This window comes from Clytia hemisphaerica, unplaced genomic scaffold (assembly GCF_902728285.1).
Source record: "Clytia hemisphaerica strain Z4C2 unplaced genomic scaffold, Clytia hemisphaerica genome assembly, whole genome shotgun sequence".
NCBI classification, from domain to species: domain Eukaryota; kingdom Metazoa; phylum Cnidaria; class Hydrozoa; order Leptothecata; family Clytiidae; genus Clytia; species Clytia hemisphaerica.
Genome location: NW_027104297.1, coordinates 174,394 through 200,871, shown reverse-complemented (window position 1 = coordinate 200,871; position 26,478 = coordinate 174,394). Strand labels below are relative to the sequence as shown.

Sequence of the window (26,478 nt, the reverse complement as noted above, 5' to 3'; positions counted from 1 at the left end):
GTTAAATATTTTTCCTCGTGAATTTTAGTGCATGGGTTTCAAATTAAAAATTTATTTACAATTAGCAAAATTTTTTATGACCCTTTAAGCCTGAGTTGCTAGGGACAGTTTCAAGACAATACTTTCAATCAAAGAGTTTGTTTTAACACTGAAGTTTAACTTCCTAATGCTTTTTACCATAATCAGACCATAGAAATATTTCTATTGGAGACGGTTGAAAGTAAAAAGGAAGAGACTTCACACCTTCATTATCTTACGATACCGGTTTTGGCCTTGATTTGTTTCGCTAAGATTTATCTATCAAAAATGCTTGATTAGAAAAATTTACCATCGCACGGTGGCCTGCATGCACTTAAAAATAAATCTTGAAAATAAATTTCAACTAATGTGCCCTAGAAAGTAACATTTAAAAAGTATTAAATAATGAAATTTCATCCACAAGTTTCGACCTCCTCCCTGGAGTTTTAAAGCAGTAAAAATATATCAGTTTTAAATCTCATTTAGGACGCTCTAATCATAATACAAAGTATTAAAGCAAAAAATGTAAAACTTAGAATTTTCCGGTGGCTAAGTAAAAAAATATTGTATGACTTTTCAGCTGTTAGAGTAAGATATATCAAAAAATCAAAATTCGTTTCATAATAAAAGCTTTTCGGCAAATAAATCTTGATTTTGAATTTAAAACTATGGCGAATAGATTTGACAGTAAGATATATATCAAGACTAGCCCAACATACAATCAGCAACTTCCCCTGGCTTGAATCCCATTTAATCTGACCTTCTGATATATAAATCAAGCACATATCTATTTACAAAACCCCTTAGAGATACAACTAGATAGATTTAACTGGAACTCTGACATTGTTGAAGTTGGAAATCAAAAATAATTTATCTTGCCTCTATACTCTTTTAACATGCATTAATCGACCATTTTGCCCTAATTACCTGACCCTAAAAAAGGAACTGTGATTCAAATTTATATGAAAAGCAGATGTCTCAAGAATACTATGCTAAATAAAAATACAAATAAAATTCAAGAAAAGTTTTGAAAGATTTTTATAATAATATCTTGACAATAATAAAAAGTCAAAGAAGATTCTACTTTCAGTTTAAGTTGAAAAGCCAGTATTTTATAAGTACAGTATGTGGCCCCCAAAACGGCGATCAAATTTGAAACTTCTCTCAAATCTAGAGGAAAAGAGATTTTACAAAAATTTTTGCTGTATGAAAACCTTTAACATCTCTACTTTATTTCCCAGAAGTTCTTTTTCAAAATTTTCAATTTCAACAATATTTTTCAATCGCTTAAAGATAGGTAGCTTTTTTCTAATGGCCCCCAAAACAGAGGTTTGAAATTTTAGCGATTTCTCGAGATATCTTTAAGATATGAATACAAAATTTTGACCATAGTTTTGAAATATGATTTAGAGGGTTTTGGGCATAAATCTATTTGATAAAATTTTTACAGTATACCCCTGGTTGTCAAAATGCAGGTTTGGGCCCCCAAAACGGAGGTGTAGCAAAAATCAAATTATTAAGCCCGGTGGTAAAAGGGGGAAAAACTATGAACATATTTGTGTTTTCCCTTAAATTTACGACCCGATGGATGTAAAATTTATGATTTTTATGAAATATTTCAAGATTTTCAATATTGCAAAGTCCAAACTGAAAATTTAAAAATTTTCAAAATGACAATTTTGATTTAACAACGTCTTAATCAAGTTTTTGAAAACAAATCTCTTTTGAAAATAGTTCCATTCATGTATGGAATAAGCTGTGAAAATTTTAGAAAAAAAGCTTAACTGAAACTGAAAATATTAAGCTTTAAAGATATTTTTCTCCTATATTTTGCAAAAAAATGACAGAATTTGCCGTTTTTGCTGATTCAGCAAAAAATTTTATATATAATGTTAATTTTTTGTTTTAAATTATTAACTCAACGTGATAGGAATAAAATTCCAAGATTTTTTGCTTTTTCTCATATTTAGAATTTTCGGTTTTGTCAATGCTGATTCTAGGGCTCCAAAATACTGGTTGACCTTTAAGATGCTATATCTTTTACCCAGCCTCTAAAGTCACAGATGTATTTGCATTTTCTGAACGGCATTAGGTGTAGAAAGTTTCCTATACCCCGTTTTCATAACTTACTTTCAATATCCAAGGAGCTAGAGTGAGCTATATGCAATTTTTATCCAATTTTGGTGTTAAAATATTTCCTTTAGACGCAAATATGTTATTTTGAATCCGTCTCAAACCAGCAAAAACATGCTTATTTTTAAGTATAACCATCATTCTTTCAAATTAAAAAAAATCGTTTAATTCTGATAAATCTACAAGTCAGAATCTTCATTTTAATGAAAACCATCGTTTTGGGGGCCGTCTCCGTTTTGGGGGCCATATACTGTATTGATTAATAAGGTGTTTTTGAATAGAAAAGCCATTAGACGAATATGTGTTTGCATGGGACAAACGGAGATGAAAATAGTAACCAGTGAGGTATCTTGGGCTGTATACATTCAATAACAAATAACCCCAATTCGAATCCAAAGCCTATCTCAAAATTAAAAAAATTCTTTGATGGTTGCGAGGAACAGATATTAAAAAAGGTAAAAATATTAGTAAGAAAATAAAAACTGCATAGGAATCCTGTTTTACATTTCCTCAACGTTCGATGATAGCAATATTCTTTGTCCTCTCTACCCAGCTGGCACACAACGTTGTTTCGACGTTCATTTAACGTTATATGGACGTTGTGAACGTTAGATAAACGTTGAAACAACGTTGTGTGCCAGAATGATCGGGAAAATCAGAAAGAAATGTAGTTTAAGAATTGAATACTCCCTTCAAAAAACTAGACCATCTCGACCCTCTTTGTCAGTACTGACATATACGTACGACCACCTAACCGACTGTGCTAGAACCTGGATAAGAGAAAACCACATACATTTTAACATTCTATCAAAACCCATCATTTCATGATCTAAACATTTGAAAATCAATACCGTAGGATCACAGAACTTTTGTCATTCACTGGGGAACTCTCCTATTGCCACTTTTACACCCTACAGTAACGTGGGATACTATTATTAATTTTTGATTTAAACTACAGTATGAAATTTATATTATATAAAAAATAAAAGAAAAACTGGGTCACGCAATCATGCAAAGTTGGGCACCTTTTCATCAAGTTTGGAGTGCTAACATCTTACTATGGCAACAAAAGTTTTCGATGGTTCCAATGATAATTAGATTGGAATGTTCGTGCAAAAGAAATATCACAGGCCCGGCGGAAGTGGGGAGACTGGTGAGATTTTAGCCGGGGAGCAAATGAGATTTTTTCTCAAATTCAGCCTTCAGCCTCCCCACTTTTACGGTTGTTCCGCCCGGTTTGAATCAGCCATTCTACCCAGCTTGTTTACAACGTTATTTCAATGATCATCTTTCTCTATGAATATTACGGATGTCGAATGGACGTTGCTAAACGTCTCTTTATAAGAACGTCCAAAAGTTTATTAGAAGCCTTCGAATTTTCTAAACTTTTTGAGTTTCAAACGTAAATGTGCTCTTGAAATGTTCCTATTTCCTCCATGCTTCTAAGTATTTTAGTGTAATTTCTTAAGAAATTGGGTGTTTTAGAGTCCATAAAGTCTTAAAATGTTATTAACTTATTCTTGATATTTTGACCCCATCGAAGGCTTATGTTCTTTCATAGTTTGTTCTAATAAAAAACGTGAACATGGACGTTTTGTAAAGTAGAAGTCAAGTTTATCAACCCAGTGATATACATACATGTAAGTTATCCGTGGTTTATATGTATCACACAATCTACGTTTAGCCACGTTTTGGCAAGGCCTAGAGGTTGTATTTCAGTTTAAAACCTTCAGTATCGAGAAACGACATTTTTACTGTGAAGTTTTACTACAAACTTTTAAAATAATATCTCATAAATCATAAGTTAAAGTTAATAAAATAGATATACAGCAGTACAAAAAAATTAAACTAATGAAGCAAAAAAGTACAAGGTAGAAAAAAAATATTTTAAGGCCAGGGCAAACCAGTCCAACATTTCATCCAACATGATTTTCCAATGTTGGATGAAATGTTTGATGGAAAATATGCGTTGGATGAAGCGAAAACCAAGGCCGGGGCAAACCGATCCAACATTTCATCCGACATGACCTGGAAAAAAATTAAAATTCAAAAAATAAAGAAAAAAAGTACCACCAAACCAATCCAACACGAAAAATTACACAACAAAATGAGAGAGCTTCTTTGATCTCGCCGAAAATGTTGGATGAAATGTTTGATGGCGATCAAACTTCATCCAACACCATCCAACACGATTTTTTTCTTCTTTTTTTGAACTTTCATCTTTTTCCAAAAATTTGAATTGACCCAAACCGGTCCAACATTTCATCCAACATCAGAAAAAAGGCATGTTGAATGAAATGTTGGATCGGTTTGCCCTGGCCTTTAGACGTTGAAATATGTTTTACAAAATAATCTTCTATAGAATAAAACGTAGACTAATAACTTAATAGATACTTTACAAAATTTACCAAATAAGTTGACTTGAAATGCCTAAAAAAATGTTATAACCATCCTCGTCATTTTTGATATTCCCATCCGATATGATTCTTTTAAATATTCCCATATCCTTTTTCTTATTCCCTCTAGTTTACCTGGCTGGTACAGAATGTTTGAACAGTACCTATCTGACGTCCGAAACGTCCATAGAACGTTAGAAAAACGTTGAAATAACGTTGTGTGCCAGCTGGTAATGTAAGTGTGATAAATATCCTTTCTAAATGTTCTGTATACATCCTTGTCATCCTTCCTTCAATATTAATACATGAAATAGTAGCATCCCAATACTACAATCCAATAATTTAAATTGAAAATATAAATCCAAATGAAGTTACTCAAATTGTCTTTAAGGGAGTAATGAATTTTACATCATCTTTGGAGCGTTCGGAAAGAACAATGTCTTAGGATAACGATCAATAACCACGTCCCGAATTTTTTAAAAAATGTGCTTTTATCTATCGTCATCTTGTCAACCGCAAAGAAGTGCGTGTTGTTTCAAAGTTCATTTAACGTTAAAAGACGTTAGGAACGTTTGATATACCTTGTTTGAACGTTTCGCGCTGTCTGGAAATCTACTTTATCATCCGACCTCTTATTCCTTCAATGATCTTCATCACTAAACTGTTCAGACATGTCCGGTGGTCCAGAACGGCCCGGTAATAACCCAGTATTAATCATTTGCTGTAAATAATTTCTCAACCCGTCTGGTGTATCCGTATTGAAATCCGGTAATGCTTCACCATAATCACCGGAAGGGGGCCTTTCCGCTTCCTTTGTTACAGTAAAAATCGGGCCACTCCGTAAAGAATCATTGATATTCCGGATGTTTTGATTCTCATCTGCTTCTTCCTCTTCTTCTTCATCTTCATTTATCACGCATGATTGAAGGGCGTTCGGTACCAATAAATGTTTTGAAGGCGATCGGCTGCTACCGACACTGACGGGAGAGCCACCTCGTCCACCCAATAAACCATGGGCGTGACCGCCCACTCCAAATGAACTGAACCGACGGATGGCACCTCTAGCACTGACGTTAACCTAGAGAAAACGAAATTCAAATGTTATTTAGAGGCGAATGAAACATTTATATAAGGGCGACAACACTGAAAGTGTTACAATGCTTGGTCAGGAGTCTGAGATCAAATTAGGCACAATAAATGGAATCAGATAAGTTTAGCCAAAAGGTTTAAAAAAGGTACCTTTTCTTTGTGTTTCTTCAAGAACGTCTTCAAGTTGCCAAGGTTGATTTTACTTTGTTTGGATTGCCAGTTGGACTGAAAAAATAAAAGATTTTTGAAAAAAGTGAATCTCAGCAAGATTCTAACAGGCTGAAAAGTCCATGCCTCGAATATCTGTGCTACCGAACATGAACAACCAGGTTGGGTTTTGAGGGAATTGGTAATGAATACAAGGAAATGACGTCAAAATTATTTGGACCAATGCAAAGACTTCAGGCATTTTGACGTAAATCCTTCCTGGTAAACTCGAAGCCGAATCTCCCCACGTTTTGAAGGATGATAGGAATATATTCATGAAATGTACCATTGCAGTGTCTTCTGACATTACATCATGGATCCAATAGCTGATTTGTAAAATCAGTCACTTGCAACCAATCAGCTGTCGGGTCCTTGGAAGACATCACAACAGGTGCATATCATAGATAGAGGGATAGGGAGCCTTAGATCCTCTTTATAAAAACTAAAGTCTGGTTCGGTAATAACTAGCCAGAAAACTCACATTTATCCAAGGATGTTGCAAGCAGCGACCAACATTTCCCCTTTTCCTGAAAATAGAAGCATAACCAAATTTTTAACGTTAGTTAGCCTATTGTAAACCACAGTTATTAGCACGAAGAATTATAAACTCTTTAGAGAATATCAACAGACTAAAGCCATTCAAATTGACTTGAATACTTAAAGGAAAGCGAAATTTGATGGATGATTTTCGAGCTTTTCTCTACAAATATAGAAATCTGTAGGATATAAAAAAACCTTAGTGGCATTGTATTGCTGTCAATTTTCTATAATTCGAACAAAAATATGTGGGAAATAGTATAAAATGTGTGTAATTTGAAACTTTCTCTAATTCGAATAAAATTCTTGGTCCCTAGAGCATCGAATAAGAAAGAGACTGCACTTACTTAGGATTCGAGACAAGCAGTTTATCGATGAAGGATTTCGCATCATTGGTGATTTGACCGAACGCTTGGTCATCATATTCGTATTCACCACAGGAAACATTCATCAATGTATCGTTGTCATCATCTCCAATGAATGGTGAAATACCCGACAATCTGAATAGAGAGTAAAGGAAAAAATGTTCTGTTTAAAAATGATTACAGTCCAGTCTCAAAAACATAAACTCACTATCTATGTCGGTGAATATCCGACAATCTGAAAAAAAATAATTTGGTTAAAAATGATTACAGTCAAGTGTCCATAACTCGAACGTCTAGGGGATAAAGCAAGCGATTGAGTTGTAAAGATAGCTAATCCAGATGGCACATAAAGCTATTCCTAAAGTTAACCTAACGTTTTATGAACGTTAGATTAGCGTTGAAACAACGTTGTGTGTCTGCTGGGAAGGTGGTTGTCATTGAATCAGGCACTCGACAATGCGGAGTTGTAGGAGGAAAGGAGAGTTGATAATTTAGAACATTTATAGTTTAGCCTCCATACAGAATAGCCATAACTTTTCATATAAAATTTACGGGAAACGCATATTTGGACTTTGTACCCAATGTTGCACGCAAGCACTTAAGCTAAAGTCTCGCAAAAGTTTGCAAAAAACGTCACATATCTTTGAAATTCAGTATGTGAATAGAGCCGAAAATAATACAACTTTTTATGTTATTAGATACTGTTTTAGAGCTTTAGAGCTAGCCTGTCATAAGTCGACTGTTCAATTTCTTAAAAAAACAGGAAAAATATTTTCATCGTGACATCTTGCGTCGTAAAAGATTGCAGTCTTTTGGTAAGTTTTAGCTCTTCTCCTTAAACAGTTAAAAGATTTTAGATTTCGCTGAATAATTTTAACTAAAACACGAAAGCTTATTAAAATACTTACAGAATGTACGTAATAACACCAACACTCCTAAAAAGATAAAATATTTGGATATTTGTTAATTCGGCGTTGCTAAGGGGTATCTGAGATTTGCCCGAATGGGATTTCTTATTTACCTAGATAGATGCGTAAAATTTGAAAGAAAAGTTTACGTGAATGTGTGAAATTTAGATGAAGTTTCAGACAATAAGCAGGTTTATCAGGTTTAGAAAGGGTCGAACCAGCATAAATTTATCAATCAATCAAGAAGGTCTTAAATGTTTCTGCTCTTCGAAATTCGGGGTACGAGAAATATTTACCATAAATCGCTATTCAGGGAAACAGGATCGAATGACAAAATTTCCGGTGCTAAAAGAAAAGAACATAATAAAGCTTAACATATGTGAATTTATTTACGGCATCCGAAAGATAATAGCCTTTGCTATCGTTCTGTAAATTAACAATTTGAAATTCTTGTTCTCGCGTGCAATAAAAATGGTAGACATTTTCAAACTAATCACACGTCGTTCTAACTCTCTTGTATATTGTATGTGGGAAAAATGGAAACATTTTCAAGATTATTATTTGGAGAGAAAAAGCTCAAGCAATCTAGTGCATCAATGATCACAACTGAAACACCAAGACTCAGACCAAGGAAGAGCAACAAGAAGAAGACCTCAGATGAGATCGACTTGGACATAAGTCAGGATATGCCAATCATTGCAGTTCCAAGAATAGCTTCTACCCAGCAGACCAAGGAAAGTACAGTTTTTTTTCTATCAGTGAAAGTCAGCAGGCAAACCCAAAATCATGTCAACAAAGTTTGTGTTAGGAAATATAGTTCGTTTAAAAACTCGAAATCTTTACAAACTAATAGAAAGTAGAATCTCTTGGGATTTTTATTTCAAACTAGAACAATTTCCAGATGCTATTGAAAAAAAAAAAAAAAAATTAAGTTTTGGCAGCAAAACATCAAAGAGTTAAACTCGAGGGAGATTTATAAAAAATGAAATTCCTTTTATGAAAGTTTTTTTCTGACGCAAGTGACAAAGGAATAGGAGCAATCTCGGATAATGATATAAGTTTCAGAAATTTATGGCCTCATGAACAAGGCGAGAGTTCAACATTCAGGGAATTATTAGCAATAGCTTTTACGCTGCATGCTTTCAATTCAAAACTACAAGGGAACAATGTTCTCTGGCACACAGACAACATTGCCGCTGCAAGAATTGTTAAAGTTGGAAGTAATAAGGAAAAACTACAATTTTTAGCAAATACCATTTATAACTTGTGTAAGGCAAAAGGAATTTTTCTAAAAATTACGTGGATCGCTAGAAAATTAAATGGAGATGCGGACACAGTAAGTAAGAGTATTGACTATGATGACTGGGAAATTTCAAAAGAATTCTTTTCCTTTTTAAATAGACTCTGGGGACCTTTTTCTGTAGATCTTTTTGCTGATAATTCTAACACTAAATGGGCACGTTTTTGCTCAAAATACTTTTGTCCATTTTCATTCAAAGTAGACGCATTCAGTTTTGATTGGTCTGGGGAAAATGCTCTAATGGTGCCACCTATTTATTTAATAACAAAGTGTATTAAACATCTCCTAGCAGCCAAACCTGGAACAACAGGGACTTTAATAATACCCTTCTGGCCATCGGCAGCCTTTTGGACCTTTCTGATCAGGGATAATAGCTCTTTTAAGCCTTTTGTCAAGGATTGTAGATATTTTGCAAATCAAGTCGCATTAATCACAAAAGGATGATTCCAAGGTTCTCTGATGGGAAATGAAAAATTAGAAATCCCAATTCTAGCTTTAAAATTACAAGTGTGACAATCAACGTGTGTTCGGTAAAAATAAATGTTTTTTTCTTCTCAATGCAGAAAATTAACAAAAAATTTTACTTTTTAGCTCAGATTCAGAAACCGTATTAGGAAACTATTTTGATGTCCAGGATCCAGCACTAAAGAGTCTCTCTGAGCAATTACCAGGAATTCTTTTGAATTCCAGAAGCAATAACACCGTGGCTAAGTATCAGTTTTATTTCCAAAAATGGGAAGAATGGAGTCGTAGTTTCCAGGAAGTGAACCCTTTACCTACTCAAGAGCAACATTTAATCTTATTTCTGATGTCCCAATTTCAATCGGGGAAATCTTATCCAGTCTTGGAAGCGTCTTATTGCGCCATAAAACATTTTCATGCTATTTCGGGGTATTTGATCGGGAATTCTACAATTGTAAAGCACCTATTGGAAGCCTTTAAACGGTTATTGGCGTATACACCAAAGAAGAAGACAAATTTTGTAGTCGAAGATTTGAGAGAAATTTTTGAAAAATTAGACGTTGGTTCTAGCCTCAAAAATTCAAGGACTTTAGCGATATGCTTGCTATCCTTTTCAGCTTTTCTACGGTTCGATGAATGCCAAAAGCTTAGAAGATCAGATATAAAATTCCTTCATGATCATGCTACAATTTTTATCCAAAGCAGTAAAACTGACATATACAGACAGGGCCACTGGGTTTACATTGCGAGACTTAATTCAAACCTGTGTCCGGTAAAAGGTTTCGAAAGGTACCTCAAATTGGCAAACATAAAAAATTATTCTGAGAATTTTATTTTTAGAGGAGTAACTAAATCCAAACGAAACAATCGTCTATGGAATAAAGATCAGCCAATTTCTTACAGTTCGGTACGTGACGATATCAAGAAGGTGATAAAAGACATAGGTTTGGACCAAAAGCAATATGGTGTTCATAGTTTGCCCTCGGGCGGAGCGTTTGCAGCTGCAAATCTTGGTGTTCCGGATCGGTTGATATTGAAACACGGCAGATGGAAATCAGTCGGGGTCAAAAACAGATACATATCGGAAGATTTAGAGAATTTATTATATACTTCGAGGAACTTAGGTTTATAGAAGGCATTTTTTTTTCGGTGGCTTTTAATTTTGCTTACTTTAAACGTAGTTTCCATTTAGGCTTCTCGCATGCTTTTAGTCTACACACTTGAAACGATGAATTACTAAGCTAAATAAAAGTGGTCAAAACCTGTCTCAAAAAATATCAAAATTTCTCAAATTTTTCTGTCTTTCCGTGTGTTTATCTGAAGGTGCAGTAAATAAATAAAGTTATTTTCGGTTCAACGATTAGAAAATAAGTGAATTTATTTACGGCATCCGAAAGATAATAGCCTTTGCTATCGTTCTGTAAATTAACAATTTGAAATTCTTGTTCTCGCGTGCAATAAAAATGGTAGACATTTTCAAACTAATCACACGTCGTTCTAACTCTCTTGTATATTCAAAAAAAAAAAAAAAAAAAAAAGTTTAATTTTTTTTTTAACGCAATTTAAAAATTTTGAATTGAATTTTGATATGATCTCCGATCGTTTACTTGAGTTTTTGGTATTTGTTTTATTGGTTAGATTCGTCAAGGCTCCTTACGGTTTCCTCTATAACAGCTCAGTTTTTTACAAATTAAGAGACAGGCTGGGCACCCATTTTCGGCTACCGGGGTTATGGAGGTTTTTGCCCGGGGGTAGTCTTGATCTATCTAATCCAGTAGAGTTAATCTTTTCGAATGAAAATTATTAAAGGACGGTTTTGTTTTTTCTGTTTAGTTGCTATAATTGTAAAGAAAAAATTTTTTATGAATGATGACAATGTTTCTATTTCGGTTATTCCCATTGTGCATGCACACCCATCCCAAACGCTTATCTCCGATCAGAATCTGATTACTCCACGCTGGCACGTATTCACTCTAAAAGTCATAGTACTGTAAGAGATTCTGCCCAGGCTAGCACTTTGATCTTTTTAATCCAGATTTTGGATGAATATTAATGAGCTTTTAGAAGCGGTGCTAAAGCAAAACAATCACACCAAAACAAACTTCGTTCGTATAAACATTAACACCCATTCGCTTTCGCATTCGCTTTCATGCAAAAGGCTACGCGGTCACTTTCGCTTTCGCTTTCAAGCAAAAGGCTACGCGGTTTTGATTGTTTTGGCTGATCAACAAGGTAGGATCGTTACATTCATCATATTTCTTTAGAACGGAGCGTGGTATGCCCAGAATGGATTATCTGTTATTTGATTACCCAAACGCTGAAGAAAAGAAAGACGAAGGAAAAAAATGGATTTCATTTTCACATAACTTACCCACAAATTCCGGCGACCCAGCGGTAATCTTGATTGGTTTGTCATGTGACAATTGTTTAGCCAATCCAAAGTCAATGATTTTGATGTCCATGTTGCTACGGTTCACGCAAATAATATTCTCAGGCTATACGGTTAAAATGGAAAAAATTTTTAGATATCTTCCATTGAAAAAAATCCAGTATTGGCCGGTATATTTCGTTGTTTGACGAAAAAATGACCGGTATTTCGGTATCAAAAGGCCGATTTTCTGGTATTCCGAAACTCATCATAACATTTTTGATCGGTGTATTTGAGGAACCTTTTCAAGAAAAAACTACCGGCATTTCAGTATTTTGTGGTTGGGTCATTTGAACAAAACCCCTCTTACTAACAAGACGGAGTTCATTTTTATCTTAACTAGACTGATTTCAAAAGTTGAGACATCGTGCATATGTCATCAATTGTGAGAGATTGAATTAAGAAATGAAATTTTTTCAAAGGAAATACAAAATCGGTGATACCTTCAACCTTGTCTTCAATACCAGATGTGCTAGTTTTTTTTACTGACAGGACAGGCTACACCCAGACTAGACGGGTTTGAAAAGTTGCAATACTAGATATACCATTTTTGTGGAAGATAAACCTAAGATTGCGAACAATGAAGAATTTTTGAAGTAATAAAAATTGGTCATACCTTCAACTCAAGATGTGCGATATTTTGTAGATGAAGATGATGTAATCCCTGCAAGACTTGTTTGATGTATAAAGCACATTCCGCTTCTGTAAGTGAATTCTTTTCCACGATACGTTCAAATAACATACCTCCGCCAACACTGAATAGAAAAACAGTGAAAAAATTTATGACGTAATATTTTCTACGGTAAAACCCCAGCCGTGGAAAATTTAAGCCAGAGAAAAACTGTTAAAAATTTGCCCTTACTGACAAAAACCGGTAGCAAACGTTCGAGTTGCGTAAGGGATTGCCTCTAAAGATTCGAAGGTTTGCTTACATAATGTTAGAAATCTCTATTGCTTCCCTGATATACCCTAGGATGCTGTTGCCCACCACAATGCAGGTCTTACGTAAATTGTTGATTGGTCACGAACATGTTTGGAGAAGAAGACTTTCAATAAATAGGATCCTTTTTTTGTATTAAACCTTATTTTAATGTCATCTAACGACGTGTTATGACATTCTGTGTGGCAGCTGGGAAAAGAGGGGGCTCTAATATACACGAAAACATGACCATTTTCGGATGTAAGTTCATAGGCAAAGGATTTTCGTGTACGATATTTAGAAATCTTTAAAGATAGAAAAAGTTTGTTGTTTGGCCTAGAGACTTTAGTTGGTCGTGAAAATCCCGCGTCTTATAAATCGCCTCTTTTTATTGGCCTAAAACACGACAATGGCCAAAAAAGTTAATTTTTGAAATAGGAAAACTTACTATTCTAGAATCATGACAATCTGTGATCCCAGATCGTAAACATCAAACAAATTCATCAACCGAACATGATGTATTTTCTTCATAATGTCAATCGTGTTCAGAACGTCTTCGCGAAGTTTGGGTGTGACTTTGATGTATTTTGCTGCGTAGGTGTCACCCGTAGCTCGGGCTACCATCTTGTATACTTTACCAAATTTACCTCTGAAAGATTTAAAATGAAATAAATGTAACTGACAGCTTGTAGAAAATATTTCTAAAACTTCTCGGGAGGAATCGAAATTCCCATGTCCGGGATGGAGAAAATGTACTATCGTCCTAACCTATGTAATTTCTTTCAAGAAGATCCTTTTTGTTGTCAATATATTGCAACTCACAATCAGTGAGTAAAATTAGCGATGGCCAAGTGGTCAAAGGCGTCAGCGTTTCAAACCAGGGATTCGTGGTTCAAATCCCCGCTCCTTCCAACGTTCAGTTCATAGATAGCCGAGCCGGCTGGCCGTGGACCCCGTGAAAACAATCGAAAGATTGTCTAAAAGTCCTAGATTACTGGGCTATCCACGTAAAATATCATCTCTATCTATCTAAAGCAAATATCAATAAATTTATGTGCTAATTCAAAAATTGAAAAACACGAAACGAACTATGTCTATGCTCAGAACATGCCAAGAAGCGTTGATAAAAATTTTGATGATAATTACGGTTCTCCGTTCATTGGCTAAAACTAATTGAAAATATTAAAAAATGACATCAATTTGCAAGATTAAACAGACCTTGAAATTTCTTCACTTTGTTCGAAAGCTTTTGAGACATCTGTGACTTTGATTCGAATATCATCACGTGGAGGAACAAGCAATGATTGGTCTAGAAGTAAACAAATATGTCCCTGTTAGATTAAAGAGTTAATCTTCATATTTTCTAAGGAAAGCCCCCAAAAAGGCCGAATTTTTTCCACTTTGTTTCTATTTTTAGTAACAAACAGGGGTCAAATCCCTGCTTTTTTCGGGTGTTTACGTTAGAAAAGATACGTTCGCATATCAAGAATTTAGATATATAGGAAAGATTGCTGCTGGGTATCTATGAGCGGTAAGAGTACAGTTTTTACACCTAAGAAATCCTTTTTTCTCTTTAAGGGTCAATATTCTTTTTTGATAGGAAAAAAATACAGAATCACTTACCTTCTTCGAGTTCTATCAGCTCCTGAAAATAAAAAGAATACGCTGGTTAGTAGTAAAGTAGTACTACAGTTGCTGCTGGGAGAGTAACCTACTTGTTGATGGCGACTTAAGTAAGTAAGTCTGCGACCGCAGTCGGAGGCGACCCGAAGGCTCCTCTTTCGATAGCTATCTACCCGAAGGTAGGGGAGGGCGCCACTCTTTCTCCCTGGGTTTCTCCACTTACCCTTGATCCTTCTCTTAGTTGCTGAGCATCAAGCAGAGAGGCATCAAGTACCATTTTGGGAATCTTTGGTATGACCCGGCTGGGGGTTGAACCCGCAACCTTGCGAACCGTAGCCAGATGCTCTACCACTGTACTACGGTAGCTAAGTCAATGGCGACTTAGTACGTCGAATTAGAGAGCTTCAAGTGTAGTAATCATGATATGCACCATTGCATTGTCTTCTGACATTACATTGAGGACCCAAAAGCTGATTGGCTGTAAGTGACGTAAAATCAGTCAATACGTCACTTTCAACCAATCAGCTGTTGTATCCGTTGAAGACATTGCAATGGTGCATATCATGAATATAAGTGAACCCGTTTTCGGCAGTAATTCATGAGATGCACCATTGCAATGTTTTAACTGGGATTCCGATTATACCCGAGTATAACAGGTAAGCCCGGTTAGTTGGAAAACTCCTGTTCTATTTCTTTATCGATAAATCAAGTAAGCTCCCCTTCCCCCTTTTGAAAGAACCACGAGGGGTACTAGGATCCAGGATGGATAGAAGCGTAAGATGGAAGATCAAATACCAAATTCTCCTTACCTCTTCATCTGAAGACTCCTTCCCATTCTCCTCAAGTGCGTCACCTTCGCTCATCGCTTCTCGCATTTCATCCTCATCAATGTTATCTTTATTGTTATCGAACACAGTCTTCCAAATTTTGACCTCGTGTTTTAATCGTTCACTCTCTCGATACAATTCCTCGTAAATTTGTATAATCTCATCTCGCTCTTTGATCAAATCCTCGTTATCCACAGCTAAATCTTCGTTTTCTTCCACTATTTTTTCGTTCTCCAGTTGCGAGTTGATAAGTTCCTGTCTTAATCTCCCGATCTCGTAATTTGCGTCCTCAAGTTTAATTCCTAGCCTGCGTGTCTGATTTTTCTCTTCCTCCAGGCTATTATTGATTTTCTTTAGCTCTCGTTCGAGTTTCTTAATCTCTTTCATAAAACCATCGCGCTCATCTAAACTATCTTGTAATTGAGCCTCCAGTTCGTGTATATCTTCACCAGATCGAGGTTGTTGTTCCATTTGTTTGATACCGTTCATAAGAGCAACACTTGCGTTCTCAAAATCTTTTTCCAATTCCAATATCTTCTCCTCTTTCATTTCCAAAGTTTCCTTAAGCTCTTCGAGTTGAATCGTTAATTCTTCGATTAAATCTTCTTTCGATTTTATCGTGTCTCTTTCGACTTGAATTTCATGTTCTAACTGTTCTATTCGTTCCTCACGATCATTTAAATCTTTTTCCATTCGGATTTGAATTTCTTCCTGTTCGACAAACTCGCTTTCCAAACTTTGTAAATCGTTTAATTTCTGATCGTAATTGGTACGTTGCGTTTTTAACTCGCTTTCGAGGTCTTTAACCAGTTCTTGTTTCGATTTAACGTCTTCGGAAAGATTTTTTAACTCTTTAATTAAATCTTGAATTCGTTCATCCTTTTCCTTCCGTTTTTCAGAGTCCCTAGAGCATTGTTTTTCTAGTTCCTCAATTCTTAAATCCTTTTCTTTACATTTTTCAAACTCTTTATTTTTATCATTTTCTAATTGGATTATTCTTTCTTGTTTTTCTTTACACTTATTACAGTCTCCATCTACCGTGGCTGTAACAGATGTCGTCGTTATCGCTGTGTCAATACCGTTCACTTTTGATCGTCGAGAACGTCTCGGTGATTCTATAACCGGATCATCAAGTGTACGGCGAGACGTTGTCCGATAAGAGCGAGTTTCGTCTGCAGACGTGGTACTACGGTATGGACGGTCGTATCTGGAAGATGACGTCGTTGAATAATCAGTCGTTGGTGTATAATCATCTAAGCGTCTCGAGCTACGGCTACTTCTGTACGTATCGAGCGGGTCGTCTAGTACGCTTCTACGGTATCGGCTACTGCCTGCGCTAGTACCACGTGTTAATCCACCAATGTCATCTGAGTAAGAAGTTCGGGTTGAACGGTAAGAAGAACGGCCGAGTAAATCATCCGAGTTTCTACTACTCGAATACCGAGTTGATCGTAAACGTTCGGTCATATTCTCGTCTTCCGAGTCGCTTTTACCGTCGGCTTTTTCGTTTTCTCGTTGCTCGGTAATCGGGACCGATGGATTTTTCGTATTCTTAGATAAAAATTGTTCAGGACCTTCAATTTGTTTTAAATTGGTTAAATGCCTGATTTCGTATTTTAATAAAGAAGCTTTTGGAAATCCAGAAGATTGGGTACCGTCACCATTTTCTGTTGGACTTAAAACCAAGTTGTTATTTGCACTAAAATCACTTTTCCACTCTTTATCATCTGCAGTGTGAATGGCCCACTTGGGTTGTGTCGTATTTGTGGTGATATCACGGACTTTGTTTGAACCGTCTTTTTCTATAACGACAAGAAGTAAAAGGTTTTGAGGAAAGTTCCAAACTCTTCATGAATACACGTTTTTTATATATAAAAACAAACTACATAAGAACATAAGGCTTTGATGACCAAAATATTAAGAAAGTTAAGAACATTTTGAGGCTTTGCAGACTCCCGAAAAAAAAATGGACAAAAATACTCAAAAAATGGCGAACACAAAGAACATGTTAAGAAAATTTTTACGCTTAAAAGTCAAAAGTTAAGAAAATTCAAAAGCTTAAAAAATATTGGATGTTCTTATAAAAAAATAAACGTGTAAACAGAAAAATATGATTGTATAAAATTGACATATATGTAGCAACCAACAAGCTATTAAGCCTATCCTAGGGAAATGGTTTCTACACCCACTGAAAGATATACAGAGTGTTTCTTTATCCATCTTCCTTGTAAGGAAATGAAAGACTCCTCGTCTTATGTTTTGAACCCCCTGAGATCCACCACTCTGCGATCCCCACCCATAAGACAGTCTTTTCAAATGTTCAAATTTGAGGTTCAATCAGCATTGAATCACATATCTGCACCTACAACCAGCCGTCCTCTCATGCATGCGTGAAGAAATAAGAATTTCTGTCCAAATATATTAATTCAGGAGATTGAGTAGCAGAGCAGTATATGCATTTTGTCCTTATTGGGACTCATCAGCACTGCGGACTGCACCTTAACTAGACAGATCGATTTAGCCAGCATCTCTTAACTACAAAATCATTTGTGGTTCAAACTGAGAGAAATAGTGGACAAATGGGAATATATCAGATCAGCAGTAGGTACATTTAAGAAAATGTTTCTAAAAATATCTTATCGATTTACCATTTTATCCTACAGCCCTTTATCACCGGCGGATTTAAGACAATAGACCAAGTACGTCGGAAACATGCGAAGGAGTGCAACGCTCGTTAAAAAACAATGAAATTACAATTACAAATCTCTTTATCTGATAAGTTCGACAGGGTCTAAAATCGCCTATGTTCATCATCTCAGGAAACATCTACTTACCCATTATTCAACGTAAGTTTTCGTGAGTTTGAAAAATTCAAAACTTATGTTTCTCAAGCAGATGAAAAATAAACTTAAATATTCCCCATTTTTAGCACATTTAAATTCAATAAAAACATCAAAGTGGAAACAGAATTTCTGAGTTTTACCTATATGTAATAAGGAGATCTGGTGAAAACTATCAAATTTTCCTTTAAAAAATGAAAAAATCTCTTTCAAGCAATTCATCAAGTAAAGAAAAATGGCAAATAGTCAAGAGCTGATGTCAAACGTCAAGACAATGTTCATCGGACGTTGAGAAGGTTAATTAAACGACCTCTAAAGCTCCCTTTTCAAGCTAAGATATCAACAAAACGCATATTTCATGCACATCCACATTAAACATAAACTGGCACGCCAGTCGGGCTAGAACGGTATCACGCGGGAAAAGTGAGCGTAGGAGTTAGGTAAGCGTAGGCTGAAGTTTTGTTGGCGGCAAGGGCTGTTAAGGACATGTTTTTTTTTACTGTACCAAAATGCCGATTTTCAACCAACCCGGTTCAAATCGACACTAACAGATACAGCTAAACCCTTTCTTATCGTTATTCAAAAATAAGAAAATAGATTAGTAGCTCTGTCCGATACTTTTTGTCCGATCTTAATAGCTTTTATGGAACTTGTTGAATCCGGAGTATTTCAGGATGAAAAAAATCATAGTCTATTTCGGATTTATAAAGTCGGCTCTATATTTGGCCTTTGTCGTGTCCAGTTTATATACGAAACTTATATCAAGGTGTAGCTGAAGGATTGAATTTAGGTGCTAATTGTAGAATTATATTTTTAGTATATATTTTCCTGACAAGTCTATCCATCCCCATCTATCGGGGAGGTGATTTGAGATTTTTGTTTAGTTGATAAGAAAGGAACGAACTAAAGAAAACGGGAATTGTTAAAATGAGTGAAAAATGATTAAAAAAGTCTTGATCATAACTCACTCCGGCCTTTAAAAAAATTACTCCTCAGGCTATTTTATGATTTTAGGCTACCTCAGGAATGCATAGAAACCTCCTCAGGACCGAAGAATGAGTCATGGAGTGAGATATGATTCAAAACACTCTATGATTAATTAATCCTGAAATACTCCGAATTTTGAAATTTCAAATAGCTCATTTTAAAGCCCTTCCCAAATTTCAATTTTGGGAAAATTTTATTGCGAATGACGAAATAATTAAAATAAAGTGATTTTCACGATTTTTGAAAACCTGATTTTGGTACAGTAAAAAAAAAACATGTCCTTAATCAGCAGCCTCTCATCAACTTTTGCTCGTTCTCCAACGCAGCTCCTATTCTAACAAACGCCCACCCGCCTTTATGTTCCCACCGTCTGACATGATTAATTAACAGACTAGTTTGCTAGTCTACATTGAACACGGCGTAACAACGTTTGCATTGCGAAAAGATTCCAAAACTTTTTCAAATTCGATTTTCCTCAAATACTACAAAATTATCATACATAAATGCAATCAAAAAGGCCTTTAATTAGCAGTATCCCTAATTTTACAAATCCATCGCAATCAATTAATTGACTCAGTTCATTTAACATCAAAGTATTGATTTGTTATAAGAATATGTTTTCGGTCGGAACTTTAAAAGAAAAGTCAGAATTTCAATTTATATGGCATGGCTCGTAACTAATTATCAATAACTTTCAAGTACCTTAAATGTCAATGACTAAATATCTAGCAAAAGTCTTTGTACATGCACAACACACTTATGCGAAAAAATTGACTTCTCACATCTCGATTTTTGAGTGTTTAAAGGTTCTTAGATAAAACTAACACACGGCAATGGATTTGAATGACTCTGCAGTGTTTAAGAGGGTATTAAGCCTATTTAAAATGCATTTCTTTGACCACATCTAGACTGTCCTGCTACCGATTGATAGCTTCATTGACAAGAGAAAATTAAAGTCGAGGAAAGTTATGTGATACAACTTGGTTTGATAGTATACTCATTGAGGCATGATAGTTATCATCAAATATCGCACAGTAGCTTGTCCTGAATTTCTAAAACAATGCCCTCAAAACTTAAAATTCATTCTTTTTTAGACCATGTTCGCACGTAACGGTTCCGTTTCGCTCCGAAACAAAATGAAGCAATTCTATTGGTTAGAAGTGACGTAAAACTTGAATGTAACCAATAGAATGGCTTCATTTCGTTTCGCAGCGAACCAAAACTGTAGCATGTAAACGTGGTCTTTAAACAAATCATGCAGGGATTGCCTGTAAGATGTGTACTAACAAAATCCATCAAACCGTCGGAAGAAATTTTGACAAAAAAACTGACAAAATAACCTCTTCCACGTAGGGGCCATTACTCGAACTAAAGCGATGTCGTTCCTAAAATTACAAACATTTTACCATAACCATTAAGACACATTCAATAATTAAAAATATCTTTGGAAGACAAATCATTTCACGGGTCACAGTTGACTATCGGCGATTCAAACTTTTATTAATTAAAATTCTTTAATTCGAACTTCGAAAATGGAACTAAAGTTTAGTCTATAGATGTAATCATCTCTCATAAAAAATACACTTGCTACGATTCAAATATTTTTGAAACTCCAGCACGTCAGATTCTTTTCGAAACCCGTAATAGAGAGATGCATTTAGTGTAAATCCCAACCTTATAAAAATGAAGTTGAAATAAAGTTTCAAAATTAAATATCAAATATGCTAGAAATCTTAAGCAAAAAAGCAAAAATCCAAATCGCAAATCAGTTGAGAAAAAAAAGTAAAAACCTGAGCCAAATAACAGGAAACTAACCTCAGTGGCAATCCTTATAAACCATAATATGAAAAAAATATCCATAATTTTTTCTTGCGAATTTATCAGCAAGCTAACAGTGAAAAGTATTACGCCACTTTTTTGTGATATTTTGTGAATTTATTACAAAAGCACGGTCACATTCCATTACTTAGAAACAGAATTGTGGAATTTAGTGGACACACCAATGCTAATTACAGTGGGTCAAAGCAATTTTTTTTGTCTCCCTCTATGACAGAAATTGATATTAAACAACAAATTAGGCAAGATTTTTCCAATTTTGTAGAATTGTGTTCAATTTGAAGACGTAAAAAGCATCCTTTTGTACCTGTACATTGTAGTTATGATCACAAGCCAATGAAACCTAGATTTCACCAAAGACTTAGAAGAATCTTATATCGAAAAAAGCTCAATTCGTCGAAAATATATAGTTAACACCAACTCGCACCTATTCAAATAGCAAGCAACGTTGTTTTAACGTTCGTTTATTGATGTTATAGGAATTAGGTAGAATTTGAAACAACGTGATTTGCGACTAAAACATATGAGGTTAGATTCAAAGACGGTAGATAGACGTTAAAACACAGTGTTTCAAGCCAGTTGAACACTCTTAAAACAACTCGAAACTTTCGATCCAAGAAAATCAACAGAAAAATTTACAAGCGTTAACAAAATGTAAATCACTCTGAGAAATTGATCCTTGTAAGGGGCAATTAGAAATTCTTTTCAAGATTATATACCAACTTATCTCTGAAAAGCAGAGTAGAGATTAAAACGAGAGGGAAATAATGTATTGCTGATGTTGTTATGTCGGAATCGATAAAAAAGAAGTTTGTCATCTAAAAATCGAGCGCGGTAAAAAAAGGTTATCGCGCTTGGTGATAAATCATTTTATGAAGATTGTCAATTGTACAACATCTTTAATAGATCAATCTCTAAAACTTTTTGAGTCGGAATGCTTCAACTTTGAAAAATTACAACACCGGGTCGAGAATACACTTTTTTCTTATAAGAACAAACTATATAAAAACATAAGGCTTCGATGGCCAAAATGTTCAAGAATTAGTTAAGAATATTTTCATAGAAAAATGGACAAAAATACTCAAAATAAGAACATATTAAGAACATTTTTAGGCTTAAAACTCAAAAAGTTAAAAACATCTCGAACAGGCTTCAAAAATTTTGGATATTCTTATAAATAAAGCGTGTACGTAATAAGTCAAGAAAGATAAAACTGCTAGATTTGCTAAACCATCATTTCTACTTATCAGTGATTTAATGAGCTAGTGTTGAAGCCCATTATCTTTCACAACACCCCCTAAATGACCATTCCTGCCCATTCGACACAAAGCAACGTTTATCCAATACCAAGAGCGTTTACAAAAACGTTAGATGAACGTCAAATAATGCGTTGCGTGCCAGATGGCTGATGTTATAGACCATGTTCGCACGTGACGGTTCCGTTTCGCTCCGAAAAGAAACGCAGCCATTCTATTGGGTAGAAGTGACGTAACACTTGAATGTAACCAATAGAATGGCTTCATTTACATTCCTAACTCTTCGAAAGTCGTCAAATGAAATAAGCATCAGCATCCCCTTAGCTGCTTCCTTTCAAAAATATTTCGCCCGCTACCTAAATTATTTTTTACATTGATAGATCCAACCAACCAAAACAAGACTATACATCACAGGACATTTCAAGACACTCATCAAAAACTCTTAAGAGCTGAATGAAGGAAAACCAGTAGAAAAACCACTCATCAAGCCTATCAACCTTATCAAAGTACGGTCACTTTTGAAGACAGTTTTTTGGTGTTGATAGCCTCTTAAAGCTTTCTCTTTTCTTCAAGCATTTTGTTATGTTTTTAAATGAAGGAAAATACTCAGGGACCACAAAAGTTTATAGCTTTCTTGACTTATAATGTAATAAATATAAAGTTTAAGATTCGAAACTATTCAAAAATACTGTCAAGACAGGGAAAAATAGGACATATGACAACAATTTGAACCATTTTCACCGTATATTTCTAAGATTTGACTGGTCTTTTGCACTGGGGCTTTCAACGGGCCCAAATGATAGGTGCACCTCAGACAGGGTTGTCTAAATTCTTTGATATGACGGAAACATAAAAATTTAGATTGCTTGGCTCAATGAAATTACAAATCTGATTTTCTGTTCAAGACATCCTGTCTTTGTAGGCTCTTTGATACAAATTGTACTTGGAAATTAAGCACAGATTCAAAACACTTAACAAACCCTTGTAAGTGAAGTATATTCCCATGACTTCTCTCCTTTAAACAGCCCTAGATATTCGTCCAAACTCAATACAGTTCTCTATCTAATTCGATCTTATATACTGTAGTACTCTAAAGTCTATTCACGATAAGTGTGCACTCTTTTTTCATTTACTTATAACTTTTGAAGGAATTCTTCAATCTTTATGAATTTGGTATCATTGGAAAGATATTAGTTAGCGGAACAATTTGAAATAAAAAATTCCTTAAAATAATTCTAAAAATGAAGATAAAAATGAAGAAGAAAAAAATGAAGATCTTGTAGAAAAGTGCTATAACTTTCATTTTCACTGGAGAGATTCTTTGATCTTTGGAGGTTATCATTGTGAAGAAATTTCACTAAAATATTCATTCAATACAAAGTTATGATACAAAGTTAATAAGTGATTGACCCCAAAAAACAGCAGAAAACAGCAGAAAACAGCGTTTTTAGACGTCAATTAGCTTATAACTTTGTTTCATATCTTTTGACTGAATGATTATTTTTGAGAATTTTTTTCACAGTGATGACGTTCGATAATCAAGGTTTCACTTCAGTGAAAATGATAGTTATAGCACTTTTCTACAAGATCTTCATTTTTTTCTTCTTCATTTTCATCTTCATTTTTAGAATTTTTTTGAAAATTGTTTTATTTCAAATTGTTCCACTCACAAATATCTCTCCAACGATACCAAATTTATAAAGTTTGAAGAATTCCTTCAAAAGTTATAGGTAAAAGAAAAAAGAGTGCACACTTATCGTGAATAGACTTTAAATACGTCTCTAAATAAGTATTTCGCAAGATTTTCCAGGTTGAGGGACTTTAGTTCGCAATACAAAATGCAAGTCGAATAATGGACGATCGAACCGGAAAAGTTAGATAAGTAGAAATTTCAGAAACTCGTTTATTCAATCTACTTAATGGGGGGGGTTTAATTCTTAAACACACTAAAAATCGATCGAAGAATCGATCCACCTTTGCTAACCCAGCTCAGGTGTCACAGAAATTCTTTGCGATTCGCCCAACTGACACACATTGCTGCTTCAACGGTCAAAGACAACATTAATGGACGATATGGATGTTAGATTAACGTTAGATCAACGCTTTGTGTGCCAATTGGCAATTTGCATCTTCAACCACCCCCAACCAACGCTCTGCATATTCACAACATAAGCAAACGTAGATTGAAACAACGAGAGATGATATCAAAAAATCTCCATCTGATCAAATTAAATTATAGCATCAGATATTGAGATAAGAAAAATTGACTCGTGACCAATTTACATTGTAATTGACAATCATCATTTAAAACTATCCTTTTTCATAAGAACAACGAGGCTCATAGCTCAAAAAAGAAGAGCAATTTAAGAACAAACATGAGACTGGAATTTCTGAGTTTAAAGTAAGATATTTGAGAGTTGAAGTATTAAAAAAGGGTACATGAGAACGTTTGAGGCTAAGAGTATAAAAAATTAAGAACAATCGAGCCTTATTTATTTTCCCAATGGACTGGTATGAACAATTTGCAAGAATATACGGAGATGATAATTTTCCAAAACATCATAATTCAACGGATCAGTCAACCAATATCGGAATCCACCAAGTTGTGCGTCATCAAAAAACATCAAAGTATCGTCCATAACGTAGAACAACGAAACATTGAAAAATCGTTTTGTTGCTTTTGCTGTTGATATCTCCTATATATCAAACACCAAAAACGACGAGAAAATGCTACCAATTTTGACTCTCACAGGAAAAAATCACCTTTTTTCTTTTGGGCGAAAAATCGTTAAAAAGTCCCATTCTTTCAAGGATTTATGATGAAAGATAACTTTTCACCGATAATTTCACCTCAAAATTCACGGTGATGTTTTCAGTCTCGTTACATTATTTGACAGTAGAAGGACACACAAATACAGACAGATTTTCCTCAACGAACGGCTAATATGCTGTTGGATATAGTACAAAGCAAAATAGATAGAGAGCAAAAAGTATAATCTAGTTTGTAAGATGGGAATTTAAATCAATAATTAGCAAAACCATTTCACGTCAAAAGCTCAATTACAGCAAATGACATTTTTAATTGAGGGGAGCTGTAGATGAGGATAATCTCCAGAAAAATACTGAAATCACGTTGATGATAGATCGTAGGTAGAAAGAGAAATACAGACAATACTTTTGAAGATTCAGGCCCGGCGGAATCAACCGTGAACGTGGGGGGCTGAAGGCTCAAAATGTGATAAAATTCGCTAGGAATTCGAGAACAAATCTCATTTGCTCAAAAGTGGAGAGGCTGAAGTCTCCCTAGTTTCCCCGCTTCCACCGGTCCTGAGATTCTAGGGATCTTGACGCTGAGGTTGTGCCACTGGCGCTCCAAAAAAGGATCCGTACTCCTAAAGACTGTAAAGGTCTCAAATAAGGACATGACAATGCAAAGTGTGAACTTTAAATGCAATTGAAAAAAGCCAAAAAATCTGAAAATCTAATTCTAAATTCTAAATAGAACGAAACTAGTATTCTTCTGACATTACATCACGGAACCAATCGCTCATTGGTTGTAAGTGACGTAAAATCAGTCAATACGTCACTTTCAACCAATCAGCTATTGGGTGGAATGGAAGACATTGCAATGGTGCATATCATGAATATCAGCAATAAACAAAACACAAAAGAAAGACCAATAGTATTCAAATGTTTCAAATTTTGATCCACCTAGAACAGAACGTCATAAAAACTTTCATTCAACGTCCATAAAGGACGTTAGGCATAAACTTTGCATTAATATTGTTTGTCAACTAGGACAAAAGCTTACTTTAAACATGCAATTACTGAGTATATAAATGTTAAGCTGTACAATGTCTTTGCTAAATTCATAGATATTCATTCCATCTAAACAAGCAGATTCTACCCGACATCAGATATGCCCGTCAAGATTATAATTTTTTTTCATCGTTAATTCCAATTTCCAGTAACCCAACAAGCAGATTTTTCCCGACATCATTTGTTTCCATAAAATCGTGATTTTTATGGGATAAGAAAAAATAACATGCAAAAAGCTTCAAACGAATTCACAAGGTTTATAAAAACTACAGGACTAATCTTTTCTAACCAATCAACCAATATTAAAAACAAACTTTTTTTATAACCGATATACAAAAACGTTAAGAAAACACTTTGATAACGTATTTTTATAAAGGGGAGGGACACAAAATATCCAAAAGTATTTCTAGAAGTTTTTCTTTTAAGAACAATTTCAATCTGCTATAACTCGAGATTGAAATCGTAAATCTATATCATCATGCCATGTATAAGTTTTTAGCTTTGATAAAGTGTCATAAGTAAGCCCTA

General features: G+C 34.9%; 1 protein-coding gene across 1 annotated transcript in view; it reads right to left on the bottom strand.

Moving 5' to 3' along the window:
* Positions 1-4,840: 4,840 nt before the first annotated feature.
* The window catches only part of LOC136817276 (uncharacterized), a 41,744-nt gene continuing 20,106 nt past the window's right edge, over positions 4,841-26,478 (bottom strand). The window contains exons 2-13 of the mRNA XM_067073609.1: positions 15,195-17,014; positions 14,386-14,407; positions 13,981-14,071; positions 13,211-13,411; positions 12,460-12,598; positions 11,787-11,910; positions 7,950-7,998; positions 7,654-7,680; positions 6,728-6,880; positions 6,325-6,370; positions 5,787-5,861; positions 4,841-5,625 (exon numbers count right to left, since the gene is read on the bottom strand). Of these exons, the coding sequence (XP_066929710.1) occupies positions 5,188-5,625; positions 5,787-5,861; positions 6,325-6,370; positions 6,728-6,880; positions 7,654-7,680; positions 7,950-7,998; positions 11,787-11,910; positions 12,460-12,598; positions 13,211-13,411; positions 13,981-14,071; positions 14,386-14,407; positions 15,195-17,014 (3,185 nt within the window). The 3' untranslated portion in view covers positions 4,841-5,187. The remainder of the gene's footprint in view (positions 5,626-5,786; positions 5,862-6,324; positions 6,371-6,727; positions 6,881-7,653; positions 7,681-7,949; positions 7,999-11,786; positions 11,911-12,459; positions 12,599-13,210; positions 13,412-13,980; positions 14,072-14,385; positions 14,408-15,194; positions 17,015-26,478) is intronic.